Source organism: Syngnathoides biaculeatus, chromosome 12, assembly GCF_019802595.1.
Source record: "Syngnathoides biaculeatus isolate LvHL_M chromosome 12, ASM1980259v1, whole genome shotgun sequence".
NCBI classification, from domain to species: Eukaryota; Metazoa; Chordata; class Actinopteri; order Syngnathiformes; family Syngnathidae; genus Syngnathoides; species Syngnathoides biaculeatus.
This window is the reverse complement of record NC_084651.1, coordinates 9,091,825-9,112,073: the sequence shown is the minus strand read 5'-3', so window position 1 is coordinate 9,112,073 and position 20,249 is coordinate 9,091,825. Positions and strand designations below refer to the sequence as shown.

The 20,249-nt window shown below is 43.5% G+C and overlaps 1 protein-coding gene across 1 annotated transcript in view; it reads right to left on the bottom strand.

Moving 5' to 3' along the window:
* Window positions 1–20,249, bottom strand: part of rgs17 (regulator of G protein signaling 17) — a 72,944-nt gene that overhangs the window by 16,412 nt on the left and 36,283 nt on the right. The window contains exons 3-6 of the mRNA XM_061837186.1: window positions 15,107–15,208; window positions 8,774–9,010; window positions 1,163–1,252; window positions 925–1,081 (exon numbers count right to left, since the gene is read on the bottom strand). Of these exons, the coding sequence (XP_061693170.1) occupies window positions 925–927 (3 nt within the window). The 5' untranslated portion in view covers window positions 928–1,081; window positions 1,163–1,252; window positions 8,774–9,010; window positions 15,107–15,208. The remainder of the gene's footprint in view (window positions 1–924; window positions 1,082–1,162; window positions 1,253–8,773; window positions 9,011–15,106; window positions 15,209–20,249) is intronic.

The window sequence follows — 20,249 nt, the reverse complement described above, 5'->3', positions numbered from 1 at the left end:
GGGTATATGTAATGCCCTCCGGTTCGGTGCCTGTGTGTTCGCCCTGGTGGACGAGAGGGCAGCCTCCCTTGTCATGGGGGGGAGGGGGGGAGAGAAAAATGGGTTCTGACTGTTGTTTGTGCCTATGCACCAAACAACAACTCAGAGTACCCACCCTTTTTGGAGTCCATAGAGGGAGTGCTGGAGAGTGTTCCGGCTGAGGAATCCATTGTTCTGCTGGGGGACTCCAATCCTCACATGACCAATGACAGTCAGACCAGGTTGGAGTATGATTGGGAAGAACAGTCCTCCTGATCAGAACTCGAGTAGTGTTCTCTTACTGGACTTCTGTACCCAATCCGAGTGATGTAATTTTGTTAATAAACCCCAAAGGTTATTATGGTATACTTTATGCTGAATAATTACCCTGTTTTGTGGGTGGAGCCCTGTCTCATGCAAATCAGCCAAGCCTCACCTGGGTGAGTTTAGCTTTCGTTATCATGATGACCCGGGGCAAAGTTAGGTGGGATTTTGCGGAAGCGGGAGCCATACGGAATAAAGCGGGTGCCCCTAGAGACAATAAAGTCACTTTCACTTGTCGTGTAATTATCAGTTAGCTTGTGGATCCCTCAGCAAAGCACAAAATCCATTCTGCTCTCAAACGATTTACTTTTAACTTCACACTTGATGAATGGGCAGAGAGCACTCCAGAGACCAAAGAGTAATTAAAAAGTAAATAATCCATCTACAAAGTAGTTCAGGTATTATGTGGCATGAACGGTGCCAAGAAACTCAAGACGAGATAACAAAATCGACTCTCAAAAGTTAGTAATATTTTTCGAGCACAGGTTTTGGAAGAGGGCGCTCAACATTTCAGCCACACTGGTGTGTAAAAATGTGGATTTCAATATGACCCAGAAAATACGGTTTCATAACATATCTTACCATGAATTAGTGAGTTCTTGAAAGCAGGTCTGAAAGAGTGGTCATGACATGAGGTAATTGGTTGCCGGACGATAGCGGGCCTGGTCGGCGGAGCGTCTGATTGGCTAACGGACTGCCTGTGTGGCTGGCGGGTGACTCGGGGCAAGGCGAGGAGGTCCTTTTTTACCAACAGCAACAGCAGTTAGTCGTTTCACCATCCCTGACCTGAAATGGTTACAAAATTCTCCCCTCAGTTCACCCTGCTCCTTTGGTGTCTCTTGCTGGCTCGCCCTCTAGGCTTGCTCCGATCTCAGCAAATGGGTCATTTGAGGACTTGAAAGTACAGCATCTGAGTGGGGGGAGGAACAAGAGCAAATTTGACAATCAATAAGGGTTTATCTGACTGTGTTATCAAATAAAAATGAGAGGCTTGCAAAAAGAGTTATGGCAATCTGTTGCACAACCAACATGGTTACGTTGTCATGGGTGTTTGTTTGTTAAGGAGCAAAATTCATGAACAAAAGGTACATTCACACTTGATGGGTTAGGCTTGCTAAAAAGATTTTGCGATTGCATTGATAGCACGGTACGCTAATGCTAACATCTAAAACTTGCTGTTACATATCGGTCCATTGGTCCAACCGGACCACTACAGAAAGCCAGAGATCGGTTTCCAGCATAGGAAGCTGAATATGGTAAATGTAACACTAAAGATCGGTGCAGCTGTGTGAGCTAAATGTGAACAACAGTTTTAATTCTGTGGACGTTATTTTCTTTCTTTTAATAATTTCATGGAATCTACAAAATGACAAAACAAACAGACATGTTTGCAAAACAAAGGGAATTTATCTCAATTACTTTCACCTCGTAATTTTAGTCCAAATGTTAGATAGAAATGGAAATAGAAACAAAAATCATTAACTGTATTTTCATTTCAATGAAACTTCCAAAACCACTGGAAAGCCTGACAAGAGAGTCACCAGTTTACCAGTTAACCACAAACATTTCTGAAGTTTAGTGTAACCATCTCAAACTTGAATCTTCCCAAATACCGCCTTCTGCTTCTCAGAGACTGTGTAAGACTCATATGTACTGGTTTGGCTGTACACAAGCGCTACGCCAATTTGGGAATATTTTTCCTTGGTGGAGGTCTAACCTTTCCTCTGTGCCATGGCAGTTGCTTATCAATCCGAGTACGAATACACTTGCCAGGTTATACAATGATTTACGATTACGCTGAGGTTCAGAATGATGTCTCAAAGCATTCTAAAGTAATTCTGTGCTTGACAGAATTTTATGCTACATTTTTTCCCCAATATCTTTCCAATAATAGGGGGGGCGGCATGGAGGATCAGCTGGTAAAGCATTGGCCTCAGAGTTCTGAGGCCCCGGGTTCGGCTCCGGCCTCGCCTGTGTGGAGTTTGAATGTTGTCCCCGTGCCTGCGTGGGTTTTCTCCAGGGACTCCGGTTTCCTCCCACATCTTACAAACATGCAACATTACTGTATTTTCCGCACTAAAAGGCGCACCTTCAATGAATGGCCCATTTGAATACTTTTTGTCATATGTAGGGCACATATAATAGACGCTACAGTCGAGGCTGGGGTTACATTATGCAACCATTAGATGGAGCTGCACTTAAGGCTCAATACTGATCCATATATAAGGCGCACCAGATTATAAGGCGCACCGTCGACTTTTGAGAAAATTAAAGGCTTTCGGGTGCGCCTTATTGTCCGGATAATACGGTAATTGGACACTCTAAATTGCCCCTAGGTGTGATTGTGAGTGTTGCTGTTTGTCTCGATGTGCTCTGCGATTGGCTGGCAACCAGTTCAGGGTGTACACTGCCTCCGGGCCGTTGACAGCTGGATAGGCTCCAGCACTCCCCGCAACCCTCGTGAGGATGAGCGGCCAAGAAAATGGATGGATGGATCTTTGTAATATCGCAGCTAGTAAAAATAGCAAAATATAATCATTAATCCAACAAGAGTAACTGACGCTTTGCCATTAAATGTCAAAAATGCAGTTCTAACCACTAAATGACTTCACCCAAATCATTTTTACTTAAAAAATGTTGTAAATACATATACAAGTGTGAACATTGAAAAAAAATGTGTGGTAAAAATACCTTTAATTAGTTGAAACATTTAGTTTCATTATCAGAAATACAGGCGCAGCAGCAAAGAATACTACATTGTTTTGATGAAACTAAAGATTTCAGAATTGGAACTTACGGTGAACAACAAATTTTGACATCAAGTAAAAAGATTTCGGTGGATTTTCTATGCTCTCCGATTGAATATGCTGAAGTGCAATGACTTTGTTTGAATGGCAATACCTACAGTACATAATTGTGATGTAAAGGTTTCACAGGCTATAGTGAACCACGTTTGTCTTGGCCCAGAAAAACAAATTACCCAGTGTGAACAGAACCTTGTAAACACGCCCCTTCTGTCAGGTTTACCAGGGTATTTTATTGTCACTCCACAGACTTTCTGCTATTCACGAGTTCTTTGAAAACAAACATGACCTTTCCTTCAAAGCATACATCCGCCATTAAGACTGCATAAAAACATCAAAAGTAAGCGACAGTCCAACCACTGACGTGACAGTGAATGGTCCACGGCGTTAACTGTCAATGAGCCGACATATTGAGGGATGTTTACTGAGCGCTCCAGGACGAACATCAGAATCCAACCAACGAAATCCGGAAATAAATCAACCATTTTCAACGATACCGTGAAAAATAATCCAGCCCGACCTTCCCTGCTTCAGCCAAACACTAAGGCACACAGTCCGCCAAGATGCAATTTTGCTGCATATTCTCTCCCCAGAAAAGAAACTGACTATGCGTGAAACAGATTCTCAGGCTGCCTCCCTAATGTTTGGATTTCGGGAAATGTCTTTTTCACCAGAATCCGACATGGATGCACTCAACTGAAAGTGGGAAAGGCTTCTCCAAAAACCTCTTCAATGACACTGTGGCCATCGTATTTACATGATGATTAAACCAAGAGAAGGATAGCTATTATTAATCAGTTAATCGCCATCCAGGAATTACGTGAACAGGGTGGAGTTCCAATCCGTTGGCAGCAAATTCAGACAGTGCTGCCTTGACTAACTGCCTTAATTCATTCTGGATACAATGCTCGTAACGCAAAACACATGTCTGAAATCATTTTCCTCATTTTAATGAATGGAATGGCCAATACTGCATTATAGACACAACAAACTGTGATGTGCTTTTTAACAAAAATGTAGATCTCATTAGTATTGTACTCTTCGTAATAAAAAGTAAGTAAGTAAGTTTCTTTCGGCTTGTCCCTTTCGGGGTCGCCACAGTGTGTCATCTCAGATGAACGCACATATATGTTTGGCACAATTTTTACGCCGGATGCCCTTCCTGACGCAACCCTTCTCAGGGAGTGGAGGCCCCAGTGGGATACGAACCCACAACCCCTGGTTTACCAAACCACTGCTCTAACCACTGAGCTACGGGGCCTCCTCCAGTATTGTACTCTTCGTAATAACCTAATCAAATACATTGTAAAGTTAAACCAATTTGTACATCATGATTTGATGCTTCAGTACACATTAACATTGTCCTTCTTTTGGTGTGTGCGAGCTGGAAACAAGAGGACAGACCTACAAAACACACATAGAAGAGTTTCACAACTTATTGATTCAGTCAGCTGCAGTAATACGACTTGGATTCCACAGAGGGAAAAGTAAATATGCTTGTGAATATTGCTATATTGTCTGTCTACATATGTTGCTGCACAGTTTATGTTCAATAATAAAATATATAGAGTTGTAAAAACCTTCATTAGTCCATCTATGGTGTTTTGCATTATGTGTAAGCATTGAACTGGCTGACTTTCGTAAATTATGAGTTGGATGAATAAAGTGTGATTCTCTTGTTTTTAAACTTCAACTCAAAATGACAATAGAGAGCTTGCATCAAGCACTTGGCCTCTTTTTTGAAGAATTATTCACTCTGCTGCTTGTTGCGAAGTTTACTACCACCATTTTAGAAGACCTAATAATTTTTTTTTCACATCAAATACTGAGCTGAGCGGCGAATAATATCTCACAAAACGTGTAAATTGAAGACATACTCTCACTCTGCTACACAAATTATTTTATTGCACGTGATTCGAAACCTCAAAATGATGAGCATTGGTAACATTCAAAACCGAAGACCCCTGTATATCTATCTATCTATCTATCTATCTATCTATCTATCTATCTATCTATCTATCTATTTTCTTAGCTACTTATCCTCATAAGGATCACGGGAGTGCTGGAGCCTATCCCAGCTATGAACGGGCAGGAGGCAGGGCACACCCTGAACTGGTTGCCAGCCAATCACAGAGCACACGGAGACAGACAGCAGCTGCAATCACAATCACACCTAGGTGCAATTTAGATTGTCCAATTAATGTTACATGTTTTTGGGATGTGGGAGGAAACCGGAGTGCCCGGAGAAAATCCACGCAGGCACGAGGAGAACATGCAAACTACACCCATGGAGGGCCGGGTTTGAACCCTGGTTCTCGGAACTGTGAGGCCAATGCTTTACAATTGCTCCACCGTGCCACCCCCCCTGTGTATTGTTTCATTAATTTAATTCACCCATTATTCTATTCATTGCGTTCATTTTCCCTTTATGATGGTTAAACATCAAGCATACTGTAGTTTTTGGCGTGATTGTTTTGCCAATGTGAGCGTGTGATCGTAATCCCACTCAGCATTTAGACTGATTGTTTTAATGGCGTCTGATGCTTATGCCACATATTTGAAAGAGTGGTTGTTTTAAGTAAACAAACATATGATCGTTAGGCCACAAGCGACGGATTTTTCCCACTACTGAAAGTAGTTCACTGCGTGCTATTAGTAACCTCGAAACTTGGATGTCAGTACCGTCGCAAATCGAGCCCCTCCCCCGCACCCGTCTAGTACAATAGTAAAAAAGATTAAAAAGTCCAGCACAGAATTGAAGGTTAATTAAAAAGAAGATTTTGTTACAGTGACAATATGACACAGGAACAAATTCTCTCTATTATTTCTTAGTTCTGTGTTGTCTTTCATGATGAAGCATAGTTATCTTTCATCCGCAAACTGATTATTTCTGGAGGAGGGTGCGGGGTGGCTGCCATCATATGACACAACATGCTGGACCAGACACTCTTCCAACTATACAACCATTTCTTCTGAACTTCAAATATATCTACTGCCGGCAGATTAAACTAAAAAAAAAAGTCGTCTTTGTATGGCGAAATAACCCATGGTGAAGGATTTTGCACAGCCTGCGTGAAAGAAAGAAGCCTTTTGCTTTCGTGCACGGCGAAAGTTCCCAGGATGAAGATAGGCCATGGAGAGGATTCGGTGACATGCTTCCTGAGACAATAAAAGCCTGAGTGACAGGAACTATGATGTTTCACCCTGAAAACGCATGGCTCTTAAGGTTAGGGTCGAGGCCCAAAAATGGGAATTTGGGGGAGTTGTGTCATGTATGTTGTGTTTATTTGAATGGGTCATGGACCGTGAAGTACTTTAGCAGGTTTCTGTCTCAGCGGAAGAACTAATTTAGGAGCGAACTTGAAAAAGTTGAGGAATGCCTGCCATAACGCGACATTAGCCATCATGCTCATTGACCACAACAATCGGTACATTCATCTAATGCAAGTCATTGGATCAAAAAAATGTGCCTTCAAAACGACAAAAAATGCTAATTTATTAAATAATTCGTTCGCAATATGCATCATTTAATTTCATTATTGAGTCACATGGGAGGAGCGAAATATTAGGATAAATCAGTGGAATTGAAAATCTCCAAGCTCAAGGGTTACTTACACATCGCACATAGTTTTGTGAGTGGTTGCTCTGACAACATAGGCGTGTGATTGTTATACCACAGATTTGACAATCTTCTAAAAATCTTCTAGAACAAATAAATTCACTCCAAAATTATTAATAACTCATGTTCATGTACTATTCTAATGCTAATAGCGTTCTTCTCATGAATAATCCTCCATTAGTGCCATTTAAGTGGAGTTTTAGGCCAAGTGACACTGTTCGAAACGTTACAGTGATTTTGACGTGTCGAGTTGGGGAACCCCTCGCAATTTTGGCCTGTACGAGCTTGCTGTTGGATATTTTTAACTGGAACTTGTCAATCAATGGACCTTTCCGACCAGTCAATCACTCGTACAATAATAGCCAATCAGATAACCGCATTGTCTTAACCCCTGGCTTGAGACGCCCGTCTTGTCGTCATCGTGGAAGAGCGCATTTACAACTAGATGTGGACAATATCAACAAACACAATGCTGTATGTTCAAAGGTAAGGGAGGGAGAAGTATGTCCTCTGAGTTTGATTGCATTATTCTAAGTGCTTTATACATTACAGGAGAACAACTTTGACTTTATTAGGGTATCACTGACCTGCTGAATGAAGTGAGTCATGTTTTATGCCGAAGAGTCGGGTTAGTGATAAGTAAATGCGCGATGTCATGGAAGAGAAATATCTATTTGCCTATTTGTATCACATCAGACTTTTAAGACAGAGCAATGGGTTTGATTATGAGCCAGGTCAAAAGACTACAATGACATTACTTGTGATATTTCCAAGTAAAAAGTACTCACTCTGCTTTACATGTGCAGTAAGTACGATTTCAATATGAAGTTTGTGAGGCGTTAAACTTTTTTGCATCAATCGCCAAAATTTCGATGTAACTCTGACATTTTGTCCTGCTCTGTCCAAAATCTTAATTCCGTGTTGTTAATTCCGCTGTTCCATATCCTTGCGTGAAATAGTTGAGACCTCTCTGGAGAACCCCCCTGGACAAGTCTGCCGCATTTGCTAAAAAACATACCGCAATGTTACCAGGAATACATGAGAGAGAATCCACGTCAAACCTGTTCTGTTCAGTCGCCATTTTGGAAGATTGTGGGAGATGGCAACTGTTGCTAAGGGGGGCAGAGCTGAAGATCGCCTGTCGGAAAGGTTCATTGGAGAACGATAGTAGATGAAAAAAAGGGTTTAGAAGATATAATTCTCCTGCTTTACTGTAATTTGAAGGTGTAATTTGACCAGATTTTCTGTATGCAATGTCACGCAATTTGTTTTGCAAAACAAACACTCTGCAACCCATATGCAATTTGCAAAATTCTACTTTCTCAGCCTGTTATTTTGTGGATATCCTGTCCTGTTGCATGTGTGACCGCTATGGCGAACAGCTTGAGAGACTTTTGACAATGTGAGATGAGATTTTGGAGCAATATTGTATATACAATATGGATTGGATAAGGACACAGGTGAAAAAGTGAATGAGCTGAACCCGAACCATGTTGATCCTGTGTGACACAACGCTATGGGGTGCTCTCATCTGGTCACCCAAGGAGGTGAAAAAAATGGATTGTTTGGACTAGAAGCTATGTTTTAAGTGGATGTGTTACATACCTCAAGGGCTCTATTTCCCCCTATCTCTTGAACCTGTTCTCAACAGGGAACTATTACTACTACTACTACTACTACTACTACTACTACTACAACAACAACAACTACTACTACTACCACTACTACACCTACCATTAGCTCCCCTGGCTAGCCGCTGACGCGAACACATCAGATAGCACCCGCCGCCCGGGCCCAGCGACTCGGGAGAGACGGATATTATTCGAGCGACAGCACCATCACTGTCACTCGCTAGCCGCCCAAGAGCCGCTATCTTTGGGAGGAGGCGGAGGGAGGGCAGCGAGCGGGCGAGCTAGCAGAGAATGCTAATCGCCGAGCTAGCTCCTCCGCCGCCGGTGGTGTGGGTGCCCTCGGATTCAGAGTGCGCACGAACAAATAGTCGTCTTACCGCTTTGTCTCGGACTGTCAGTGTCCCGGGGTGGTGGGTGCGCACACGACGGTGTCCCGACGCCGTTCCGAGGGCATCGTCAACGGGGATTTCGCCGCGGAACGTCCATCGGTGCCGCTTTTCCGTCCATCCGCCCCACTTCAGCACCGATTCCGAATGCCGCCGAGCCCCTGGATGCACTGCGCATGCGCGCTGCTCCCTGGCTCTGCAGCCCATCATCCTGGGGGCTCATCACACCTTTGCGTTCAAATATGATACATTTGGGGTTTTATGGGGTTCAAACAGTCCATGAGATTCAAGTGACAAGTCATTTACGTTAGTCTTGGGATACAAATATAAACACACACATTAGAACTTATCTTAATATGGATTTATTCAAGGTAAAAAAAAATACATGTCTATTCCAAAGGCAAGGGGATGTAGCTGTTTATAAAACCCACTCTTTTCCCAGTGAAAGGTTTTAAACACCCATACTTTTCCTGGTGAAAGCTATAGAGCACCATTTTTCTTGTATCGTGACTGTTTCCCCACATTTTTTTCCCTGTGAAAGGGTTCCACACCCACACTTTTCATTGGACCTTCAGGTGACTCAACACTCATACCTTTCCCGGGGAACGATTTCAACACCCACATTTTCCGTCGCTCCGACAGCAGATGTGGTTGTTTTGAAAACCCATACATTACTTTTTGGAACACTCACGAGTATGTGGGTGTTTCACCACCCACACTTTTCTGTTGAAAGCATTAAACACCCATACTTTTTGTCACACTTGAGAGGGATGCGTTTGTTTCAACACTGACTCTTTTCTCAATAATGTGCACACTTTTCATCACACTCTTGAGTGTGCGAGTCACACCCCGACTTTTTCCAGTGAAAAGTTTCAAACCCCACACTTTTTCCCATGAAAGGCTTCAATACCCAAACACCTGCAAGGGATACGGGTGGTTGAGCGTGCACACTTTCCCTAAAGTAGGGTTCAACACCCTCAGTTATCATCCAACCTGTGGTAATTTGAGTGTTTGAACACACAAACCTTTCCCGGTGAAAGATTTGAACAGTCATAATTTTATTTTGAGTAAAGCCTTCAATACCACATTTTATCTTGCACCCGCACATTTCCCAGTAAGACTGGATACACTTGACTCACCACAACAACCTGCAACCGGACTTTCCTCATTACACACGTTACGGCAGGTACTAGTGGGGATTGAAATGCAAGTTGTTTTTCTCAGTCAATCACAAAAAAAATTGCATCATAATCCATCGATCCATTTTCTTTGCTGCTCATCCTCACGAGGGTCCCGGGGACTGGTTGAGCCTATCCCAGCTGTCAACAGGCAGGAGGCAGGGTACACCCTGAACAGGTTGCCAGCCAATCGGAGGCCACACGGAGACAGACAATATTCACACCTTGGGGCAATTTAGAGTGTCCAATTAATGTTTCATGTTTGTGGGATGTGGGAGGAAACCGGAGTGCCTGGAAAAACCCACGCAGGCACGGGGCAGAACATGCAAATTCCACACAGGATGAGCCGGGATTGAACCCAGGTCCTCAGAACTGTGAGGGCAACGGTTTACCAGCTGCTCCGCCGTGCCACCTGCATCATAATCATAAAATACGATATTTATTCATCATTTATTATTTATTTATATAAGACTATGGAACCAAAATGATCCATCCGTGTTGATGACTGTTCTTTTATCCCACAAGGGGGCACTAAAGTCTTGTCTGCTGTTTCAAACACATCCACACGGCCATACACACACTTGCCTTTTATAATTTGAATGCAAACAAGCCTTCACTAGTGTGACAACAACAGACTGAGCAACAGAAACTTTTCTCTCCACTCTAAAAAACAAAACACCACTTTCTGAAGTACTTCAACAAAATATTTGATACCCAACAATTTACACAAATCGAAATAGGCAGCGATCGATCCACCTACTCATTGTTTTTGTTGTTGTTTAGTGGGGTTTTTTTTGTTTTGTTTGTTTTTTAAGTACAAGGAGGTGTCATCTCGTGAGGGATGGTGAAAAGGTCACGGTGCAACATCCAAGCTGGAACATGACTGGGTTCTTCCCGGCAGCGGGAGCTGAAGTGGCGTTGCACCGCCACGTTCGTCTGACAGGACTGAGCACAAAAAGGTCAAGAGCTGCAAAATAGCTCACTGGATAACGCGCTCAAAAGCTGAATAAAACACAATAATCAAAGTATAGTAATATATCCTACTAACTATACTTTAAATTCAAATGTGAAAACAATTAGACAAATCTGGAAGTGGGGAGCGTCTTTTAATGATAATTTGAATTTAGCCTAAAATGGCCGCTTCAAAGGACATTGACAGACTTGCTGTGTCTTTTTGAAAATGGACTCTTGAGACTTTCTTTGCATGCATTTCAACACCCAAACTTTTTCCGGGCAAAGGCTTCAACAACCCACACATTTGGCGTTTCTTGTATTAAAAAGTTTCAACCTGTGCTATTTTATTTCCTGGTAAAAAAAAAAAAATAGTTACAAAACACAGCCAGCGAATTTTGCACCCCCGACTTTTCTCAGTGAAGGGTTCAACAACACCCACAACATTTCTCACAACTGTCAGGTATATGGGGCACCCATTCTCTTTAGAAAGATTTAAACATCGACACCGTTTGTTACACCCACGGCAGATGCAGGTATTTCATCCATCCATCAATGCTTATCCTCACGAGGGTCGCGGGGAGTGCTGGAGCCTATCCCAGCTGTCAATGGGCAGGGTACACCCTGAACTGCTTGCCAGCCAATCGTAGGGCACATCGAGACAAACAGCCACACTCAGAATCACACCTAGGGGCAATTTAGAGTGTCCAATTAATCTGGGAGGAAACCGGAGTGCCCGGAGAAAACCCACACAGCATGGGGAGAATGTGCAAACTCCACACAGGCGGGGCTGGGATCGAACCTGTGTCCTTAGAATTGTGACGCCAACACTTTACCAGCTGTTGAACCACCGTTCCGCCGCAGGTGTTTCAACAGCTATTAAAAGTACGGTATTAAACATGCCCACTTTTCGTTGTGTTAGCAGAATATAAGGGTGTGTCAAAACCCACATTTGCTGTGTTTGTTTTCCAAATGAAAGCTTCCACCCCCCCAAAAATAATTCCACAAATTCCACGGCTAATATAACAGATAATTGCGAACAAAGACTCATCTTTCTTTCTGATGCACATGACCGATGTCAAACCGCCGCAGTGTAGCGCTAACAAGTCGCAAGGAGATTTTGACGTCATATTATTATTATTATTATTTTTTTGCTACCTTGCCCTTCTGTAGCTTCAAACTCCACACTTTACATCACACTGAGTGATACGGGAGAGTGGAGATGAGTTTTTTTTTTTTCTACATGTGAAAAGTAGCTGTGTTACAATACAACTCCCAGCACGTTTTGCACAGCTCGCTTGGCCTCTGGCTACCAGGCCAACTTTTGAAGGTCCTAATAAAGATATACTGCACGGTCTTGTGCGCATTTACTTATAATTCTTCTGCGGGTCAATCGAAAGTCTAAATAGGAGCTGAGTAACCCCTGCGGGGAGGTACTCCGTTAGTTACTGACAGCTCCGTGCACCGACGGGTGGCCTTTCCTTGAAAACCCATATTTTTCCCCGCCATGAGCGGCTATTTCCATCATCATAACACATTCTATATAGGTGCCGCCATTGTACGTGTGACTGATACCGATGGCGTCTGGGGGGTGAACAACTGACGGATTATAAAAGGTGGAACCACTAGTCATCTTTCGTGGTGGCGCCGTGCCTGTCTCCATGAGAGATCGTAGCGGCAGTGGGAACATTTATGAACACGTGGTGATCAATAACCCTCACCAATAGCATACGTGTGGCTTCCATTCTACAGGTAGAAAACAAGACTGAGTCATCTTGCTTCAGTACAGTTACTTGGACCAGTAGCTTCATTTTTATTGGGTAGTGCCCAAGTGGTCATTCTAAACAGCCTAGCGAGCTATAATTATTACTTTGATATGTGTTACTCTATCATTAATATTTTCAATAATTCATCCATTCATTGTCTGAGCCACTTGTCCTCACAAGGGTCGCAGGAGTGCCGGGGCCAATCCCAGCTGTCATCGGGCAGGAAGCGGGGTACGCCCTGGGCTGGGTGCCAGCCAATCACAGGGCACATAAAGACAGACAACCAATCACACCTAAGGGCAATTTAGATTCTCCAATGAATGCATGTTTTTGGGATGTGGGAGGATACCGGACTCACCGGAGAAAACCCACACAGGCGAAGCCCGGATTTATCGATCACCACTCTATCATTTCTATTTTTAATATCCATCCATCCATTTTCTTTGCCGCTTATCCTCACAAGTATCGTGGGGAGTGCTGGAGCCTATCCCAATTGTCAACCGGCAGGAGGCAGGGTACACTCTGAACTGGTTGCCAGACAGCCGCACTCAAAATGACACCTAGGGGCAATTTAGAGCGTCCAATTAATCCACTGTATCATTTCTATTTTTAATATCCATCCATCCATTTTCTTTGCCGCTTATCCTCACGAGGGTGGGGCGGGAGTGCTGGAGCCTTTCCCAGCTGTCAACGGGCAGAAGGCGCAGTACACCCTGAACTGGTTGCCAGCCAATCGCAGGGCACATAGAGACAAACAGCCACACTCACAATCACACCTATGGGCAATTTATCCAATTTACACAGTTTATCCAATTTTGAGTGTCCAATTAATGTTGAATGTTTTTGGAATGTGGGAGGAAAAAGGAGTGCACTCACATAGGGACGGGGAGAACATCCAAACTCCACACAGGCGGGTCCGGGATCGAACCCGAGACCTCAGAACTGTGAGGGCAACACTTTGCCAGCTGATCCACCGTGCCACCTCTATTTTTAATAATAATTTAATAAATATTTACAGTTTTTCTAGACGTTCTGAGTCAAGCACCTTCTGAGGATCTGCAGTCACCAAGCAATGACTTATACGTATTAATACTACAGTACTTTGTAGTTTTACATTGACTTGTACACTGTTTTGGACTCGTGTTTTGCACTTTACAGCCACCGTAGTTTTGCTTTCACTGAGTGATCATTTCTCATATACTTCTCAATGGAGGAAAATGTAATGAAAAATGAAATGAGTCAGCCCTTGAATCAGAGACAGGATACAATACGTTGAGGTACATCGGCGTTCATTTAGTGCTGCGGGTCCACGTCGGAATGTCTCCATGGCAACCGCGGATGAAGCTGGAACTTAATCAGCAGCCCGGCTACATAGCCCCTGGCACCACACAATACATATTTTGGTATTAGACCATTCTGGAAAGGTTGTTCAACTCATGACTCGGCCTTCAAAAAGTTTTCTATGAATGTTTTAGGGCAGCAGCTGCAACTACCAGAGACAAATTTGTTGTGTGTTTTTGACATACTTGGCAAAATAAAGATGATTCCAATCCACACTTTTTCTGGTATGTTCTGGTATTTTTGAAATACACACCGACGTTTTGTGGTCAAATCATCGCCCACATTTTTGTCACTGTAATTGCACAGTGCTACACCATCAATATCCGCTCAGACCGTAGAATAGATTACAGCTCTCCCTTCACCGCTTGTCTGTCTTACACACACCTACTGACTCCACTTGAAAAAAAAAACCAAACGTCTGTGTCAGCCATCGTTCCACCAGATTTTCCTCGAAGTAAATAATAAGTTGTTCAACCAACGAACTCTTTGAGTCACTTCACTGCAAGTTGTTTCTAGGAATTGCCATTTAGAAGTAAATAACATAGCAAGACCTTGTGCAGTGGTAAATTTTAATGGTCCGTCTCTGTCCCCTGGCGCGGTAGGTCAGCTGGTAAAGCGATGGCCTCACAGTTCTAAGGACCCGGGTTCGATCGCAGCCCCGCCCGTGTGGACTTTGCATGTTCTCCCCATGCCTGTGTGGGTTTTCTCCGGGCACTCCGATTTCCTCCCACATCCCAAAAACATGCAACATAAATTGGACACTCTAAATTGCCCCTAGGTGTGATTGTGAGAGCAACTGGCGACCAGTTCAGGGTGTACCCCGCCTCCTGCCCAGTGACAGCTGCGACAGGCTCCAGCACTCCCCGCCACCCTTGTGAGGATAAGCGCCTAAGAAAATGGATGGATGGATGGAAGTCAGTTATTATGTGTCAAATTATGGAATTGTGGACCCTTACATCAGACTGCTGACTTTATGACGACATTTTTTTTATTAATCCAAGAGCAGATCAGGGAGAAGGATTGCTGCAGGAAAGTCACGTGTAAAGGAAGCAATTGGGTGTAGTGTAATCGAGAAACAACTTACGAACTTCTTTTCCTGTCTCCGTCGAGCCACCTGCACTGCAGCTGATTTGCCACAAGGTCCCACGTCAGAGAACGATCCAGTTTTGGTTCGCAGCCAACAACACATTCTGAAATGAAGTAAAATAATTGAAACAAAAGAAAAAAATGACTCATGTATTGCATGTCAAGGCGCCGTTGGATGTATTCGCATGACAATTAACCATATGTGAAGCATAGTAAAGCCAGGTGTGGCCTAACAATCAAATGCCCGTGTCGTAAAAAATCATCACTCTCAAAGGTGTGCGTGGCATAACAATCATCCGTTTGTCCTGTCAAAAAAAAAAAATCTATGTGCTGCGTGTGGCAGAGCAATTACACACTCGTCCGCACATACCATCACGGTTATAGCTGTATGTGTCCGCACAACCTCGTGCTTATGTCATCAAAAAGATGACTCACAAAGCCAGGTGGAGCATAACAATCACACGCTAATGTCATCAAAACAATCATCCTTAAAGTTACTGTATGTGTGGAATTATCGTCACATATTTATGTCGTTAAAACAATGCCCCCCATTGCCGTCTGTGGCATAACAATCACGCGTTTGTCTTGGGGGGAATCACTCTTGAAGCTTTGCGTGGCATAACAATAGCCACCATATGATGAAGGAACAGCAGCGGGCTAGAATTGTACTTGGTTACCATACAATGGAAAAGGGGTAGTATATACGTTCATATTGTACATAGTAATTAATCACAAAGGTTTTAGATTAACGGTCATCCGCCATTTACACTGAGACTAGCCACTCCTGTTTATGCACAATAAAATAAACAATAAACATAGGGTGTGTGATTGCACTATGGGAGAGTTATAGGTACGAACCGTGGATGTGCCGTGGATAAACACTGGGTAGCGAACCTTCTCTTTCATCTTGCTTTGTTTATGCATGTGGAAGGAGGCTGTAATGAAATGCAGCGAGAGAGGTTGTAATGAGCAACCTACTGGGTATATTTAGAGAAGAAGGGATCCAGAGAGAAGATGAACAGGATAAAACATCCCCGGTGTCATCTCCCAAAATTCTCCGGGGGGATTATTGGCTCTCAAATAAAGACAGAGTGCAATATTTAGAGGCCGAGATTACTTCGGTGACAAAAGAGTCAGTGTTTCCTTTTGGCTTCAAAGTCAAACCTTTGCTGTGTCCATGTGATACAAGCAAATGAGTCCGTCGCGCATTCGGCACCCTGAGCGGGCGAGCCGCCGGCATAATTAATTTATACAAGTGCATTTTGTGCATGACATGCAATATAGGCTGGACAGCAGAAATGGGAACAAAGAGACAGAAGAGCCGGAACAAATACACCACGGGAATTGCGTTTGTGCCACGGCTCATGAGAAACGACCACAGTTGGAAAAGACAGAACAAACAATACAACAAAGCATCCATCCAACCATTTTCTTTGCTGCTTATCCTCACAAGTGCCGGTGCCTATCCCAGTTGTCAACGGGCAGGGGGTGAGCTAAACCCTGAACTAGTTGCCAGCCAATCGCAGGGCACATCGAGACAAACAGCCGCACTCAAAATCACACCTAGGGGCAATTTAGAGTGTCCAATTAATGTTGCATGTTTTTGGGATGTGAGAGGAAACCGGAGTGCCCGGAGAGAACCCACGTAGGCACGGGGAGAACATGCAAAAACTCCACACAGATGGGGGTGGGATCAAACCCGGATCCTCAGAACTGTGAGGCCAATGCTTCACCAGCTGAGTCATCGTGCCACCTACAACAAAACATCCATTCATCCATTTTCTTTGCCGCTTATCCCCACAAGGGGTCGCAGGGAGTGCTGGAGCCTATCCCAGCTGTCAACGGGCAGGAGGCGGGTTACACCCTGAACCGGTTGCCAGCCAATCGCAGGGCACGTTGAGACAAACAGCCACACTCACAATCACACCTAGGGGTAATTTGGAGTGTCCAATTAATGTTGCATGTTTTTTGGAATGTGGGAGGAAACCGGAGTGCCCACCCGGAGAAAATCCACGCAGGCACGGGGAAAACATGCAAACTCCACAACAAAACAATACAAAGCAATTTTTGATGAATGTAAAAACAGGGCGACACAGTGGGTCAGCTGGAAAGCGCTGACCTCGCAGTTCTGAGGTCGTGAGCGTGGGTTTTCTCTGGACACTCCGGTTTCCTCCCACATCCCAAAAACATGCAACATTAACTGGACGCTCTAAATTGCCCCTAGGTGCGATTGTGAGTGCGACTGTTGTCTGTCTCCATGTCCCCTGATTGGCTGGCAACCATTTCAGGGTGTACCCCGCCTCCTGCCCAGTGACAGCTGCGACAGGCTCCACCCCTCCCCGCCACCCTTGTGAGGATAAGCGGCTAAGAAAATGGATGGATGGATTTAAAAACAAATTACGAATACAAAATATATATATAAAAAATTGGGGTGCTTCGGTGGCGGCTGACGAACTGCCTCGGATCCCTTGGCATCGGTCCCGAGCGTCATCGTGCGAATATAATAGTGCCATTTCACTTGTATGCTTCTATAAACACAAATCCAGATGTCTCGTTTGCTCTATGTGGGGCTTTTATACATCTCCAATAGCAACAACACTGAAGAATTCTTGGAGTGCCCCCCTCTCTTGTATTCAGCTCCTACAGTTGTTTTGGATATAACATCATCACTCCCACCACACACTCCAACTGCACCTCCAGTTTGACTACCTTTGGCCTTTTCTGTTCTGGTCCTTTTCTATTCCACACAGCCTGCAGTAGCCCCTCACTCACAGGGTGTAAATACTAATGTTTCATTTAAAACCAGACTCCAAGGTAACACAGAAGTAGCCTTATTGGGTTTTTTTTTTTGTTTGTTTGTTTGCTTCGTTTCGAGTGTTCCACTGTATTTAGTTTTTTTTTTCCTCTGTCCTTTCACACGTCTCTTTCTCTCACCTGTCTGCTATTTTCAATTAATATCCATCATAATACAAATAACCACAGAGGCAGTCTGCAAAACACAGAAAAATTGCTTCAGGACAAAAAGGAACATAGATCCTTCATTCTCATAACCAAGCAGCCAACTCGTACAAGCAAAAGTAAAAAAAAAAAAAAAAAAAAAAAAAAGAACATTCTGAAGTACAATCCAATGCATTTCAGTTGAAAAAAATAATTTACCGGTACATTGTGAACCACAAAATCTGAGAAGAACTTCGTAAAAATAATATTTCCCAAATCAAAATAAAATCACATACAATTAAAAAAAACATAAAAAAGTAAAAAGAAATTTTACAAATCCCCAAATGCCCTCTTCAAGGTTGCAAGGAGCTGAAGCCCATCCCAGCTGGCTTTAGGGTGAAGGGACACCACAATCATATTCATTTTAATTTAAGCCAAATGGTGATGTATATGTTGTACGCTTTTACCAACTCAGTAACATATTTAGGCCTCAAAAAAATTCAAAGAATCAAAGGAAATTTACTAAGGTACTAATGAAAAAATTAAAAAAAAGGACAGCACGGTGGATCAGCTGGTAAAGCGTTGGCCTCATAGTTCTGAGGACCTGGGTTCGATCCCGGCCCCGCCTGTGTGGAGTTTGCATGTTCTCCCCGTGTCTGCGTGGGTTTCCTTCGGGCACTCCGGTTTCCTCCCACATCCCAAAAACATGCAACATTGATTGGACACTCTAAATTGCCCCTAGGTGTGATTGTGAGTGTGGCTGTTCGTCTCCATGTGCCCTGCGATTGGCTGGCAACAGTTCAGGGTGTAGCCTGCCTCCTGCCCATTGACAGCTGAGATAGGCTCCAGCATTCCCCGCCACCCTAGTGAGGATAAGCGGCAAAATAAAATGGATGAATGGATTAAAAAGAAGAAGAAGCAATTGTCAATGTAAAATCCTTTCAACCATCCCATCCATTTTTGGTACCGCATATCCTAAATAAAACACAATTCTACAATTTATTAAAAGGTAAAAAGGTCATTTATAAATCATTTTTCCAAGCCCTAGACAAATTACAGCCTACATAGGAGACCACGATGAACATTGTAATGTTGAGGAAGTGGAGATGTGAGGTTGTCAGCCGAGTGTTCCGGAAAAAAAAAAAACTGCTACTATGGCAACATCCATTTTAATCTCTTCAGGGTCCACCATAATTTACAAACTTGCTTTAGTGACTCCCGACTGCACCTGACACAATCTCTCTATTACTGCAGCGCGGCAAAAATTGAGCTACTGTATGAGATTACATACATCTGCCCAGGGAATCCGATCGTAATTGCAAAACCGCCCGGTTACATTTGAGTAGTTTTAGGAGATAGCGAATATAATCGCGCATGTTTATCTAAACCCACTGCAACGCCCCGCTTGAATTCAGCAAGAAGTTTGACATTTTACAGATTATTGAATGATGACAAATGGGGCGGGGGGGACAAAAAAAAAATGCACAACAAGAAATGTCGCCGTCATAAAAGTAAAAATTTTCCCTGCTGCTAAATGTCAACTTGTCAAGAACTCACAACTGAGACGCGGAACAACGGGAAATCACACGATTAATTGTCAAAACAAACAAAGGCTTGTGTGGGCCGCGTTTACAGTTCCCTACAGAATTGTCAACAGGTGAAAAACAAGCACGTATAAAACAGAGAGAACATGGCAATAAGATTAGTGCAATTGCACAAACGTGGATTTTTTTTTTTTTTGGGGGGGAGATTGGTCTTACCGTTTCAATACTTTTGGAGGAGAGTATGTGTCTTTTGTCCCCGACAAGGTCATTGGAATGATTTTGATTTTCAGCCTAGCAGAGGCTTCAAGAGGCAAAACACGAGCACCCCCCGAGGATATCGCTGACTTCCATGCCGCCACTCGTCAAGACCATTATTTGGAATATTCACCCTGCTCAGAATCGCCTTTACTGCTAAATAATTCAGCTTCGCCGGCGCCACCGTATTTGAAATTCACCCTTCGTCGACTGGCCGAAAGATGCTCGCCTGTCAATCAGTTTGCCGAGTTAATGAAGTCTTGTGACTGTATTAGTTTTAAAATGTCAGATGAGAAAATAACATTCATAAATTCCACCTCTTAGCGATTGCTTGTTTTTCACCTATTGTCAACTCTCTGATTTCCATCAAGGGAAAAGTCATGTCGTGCACACTTCCCTCCAAAATTAT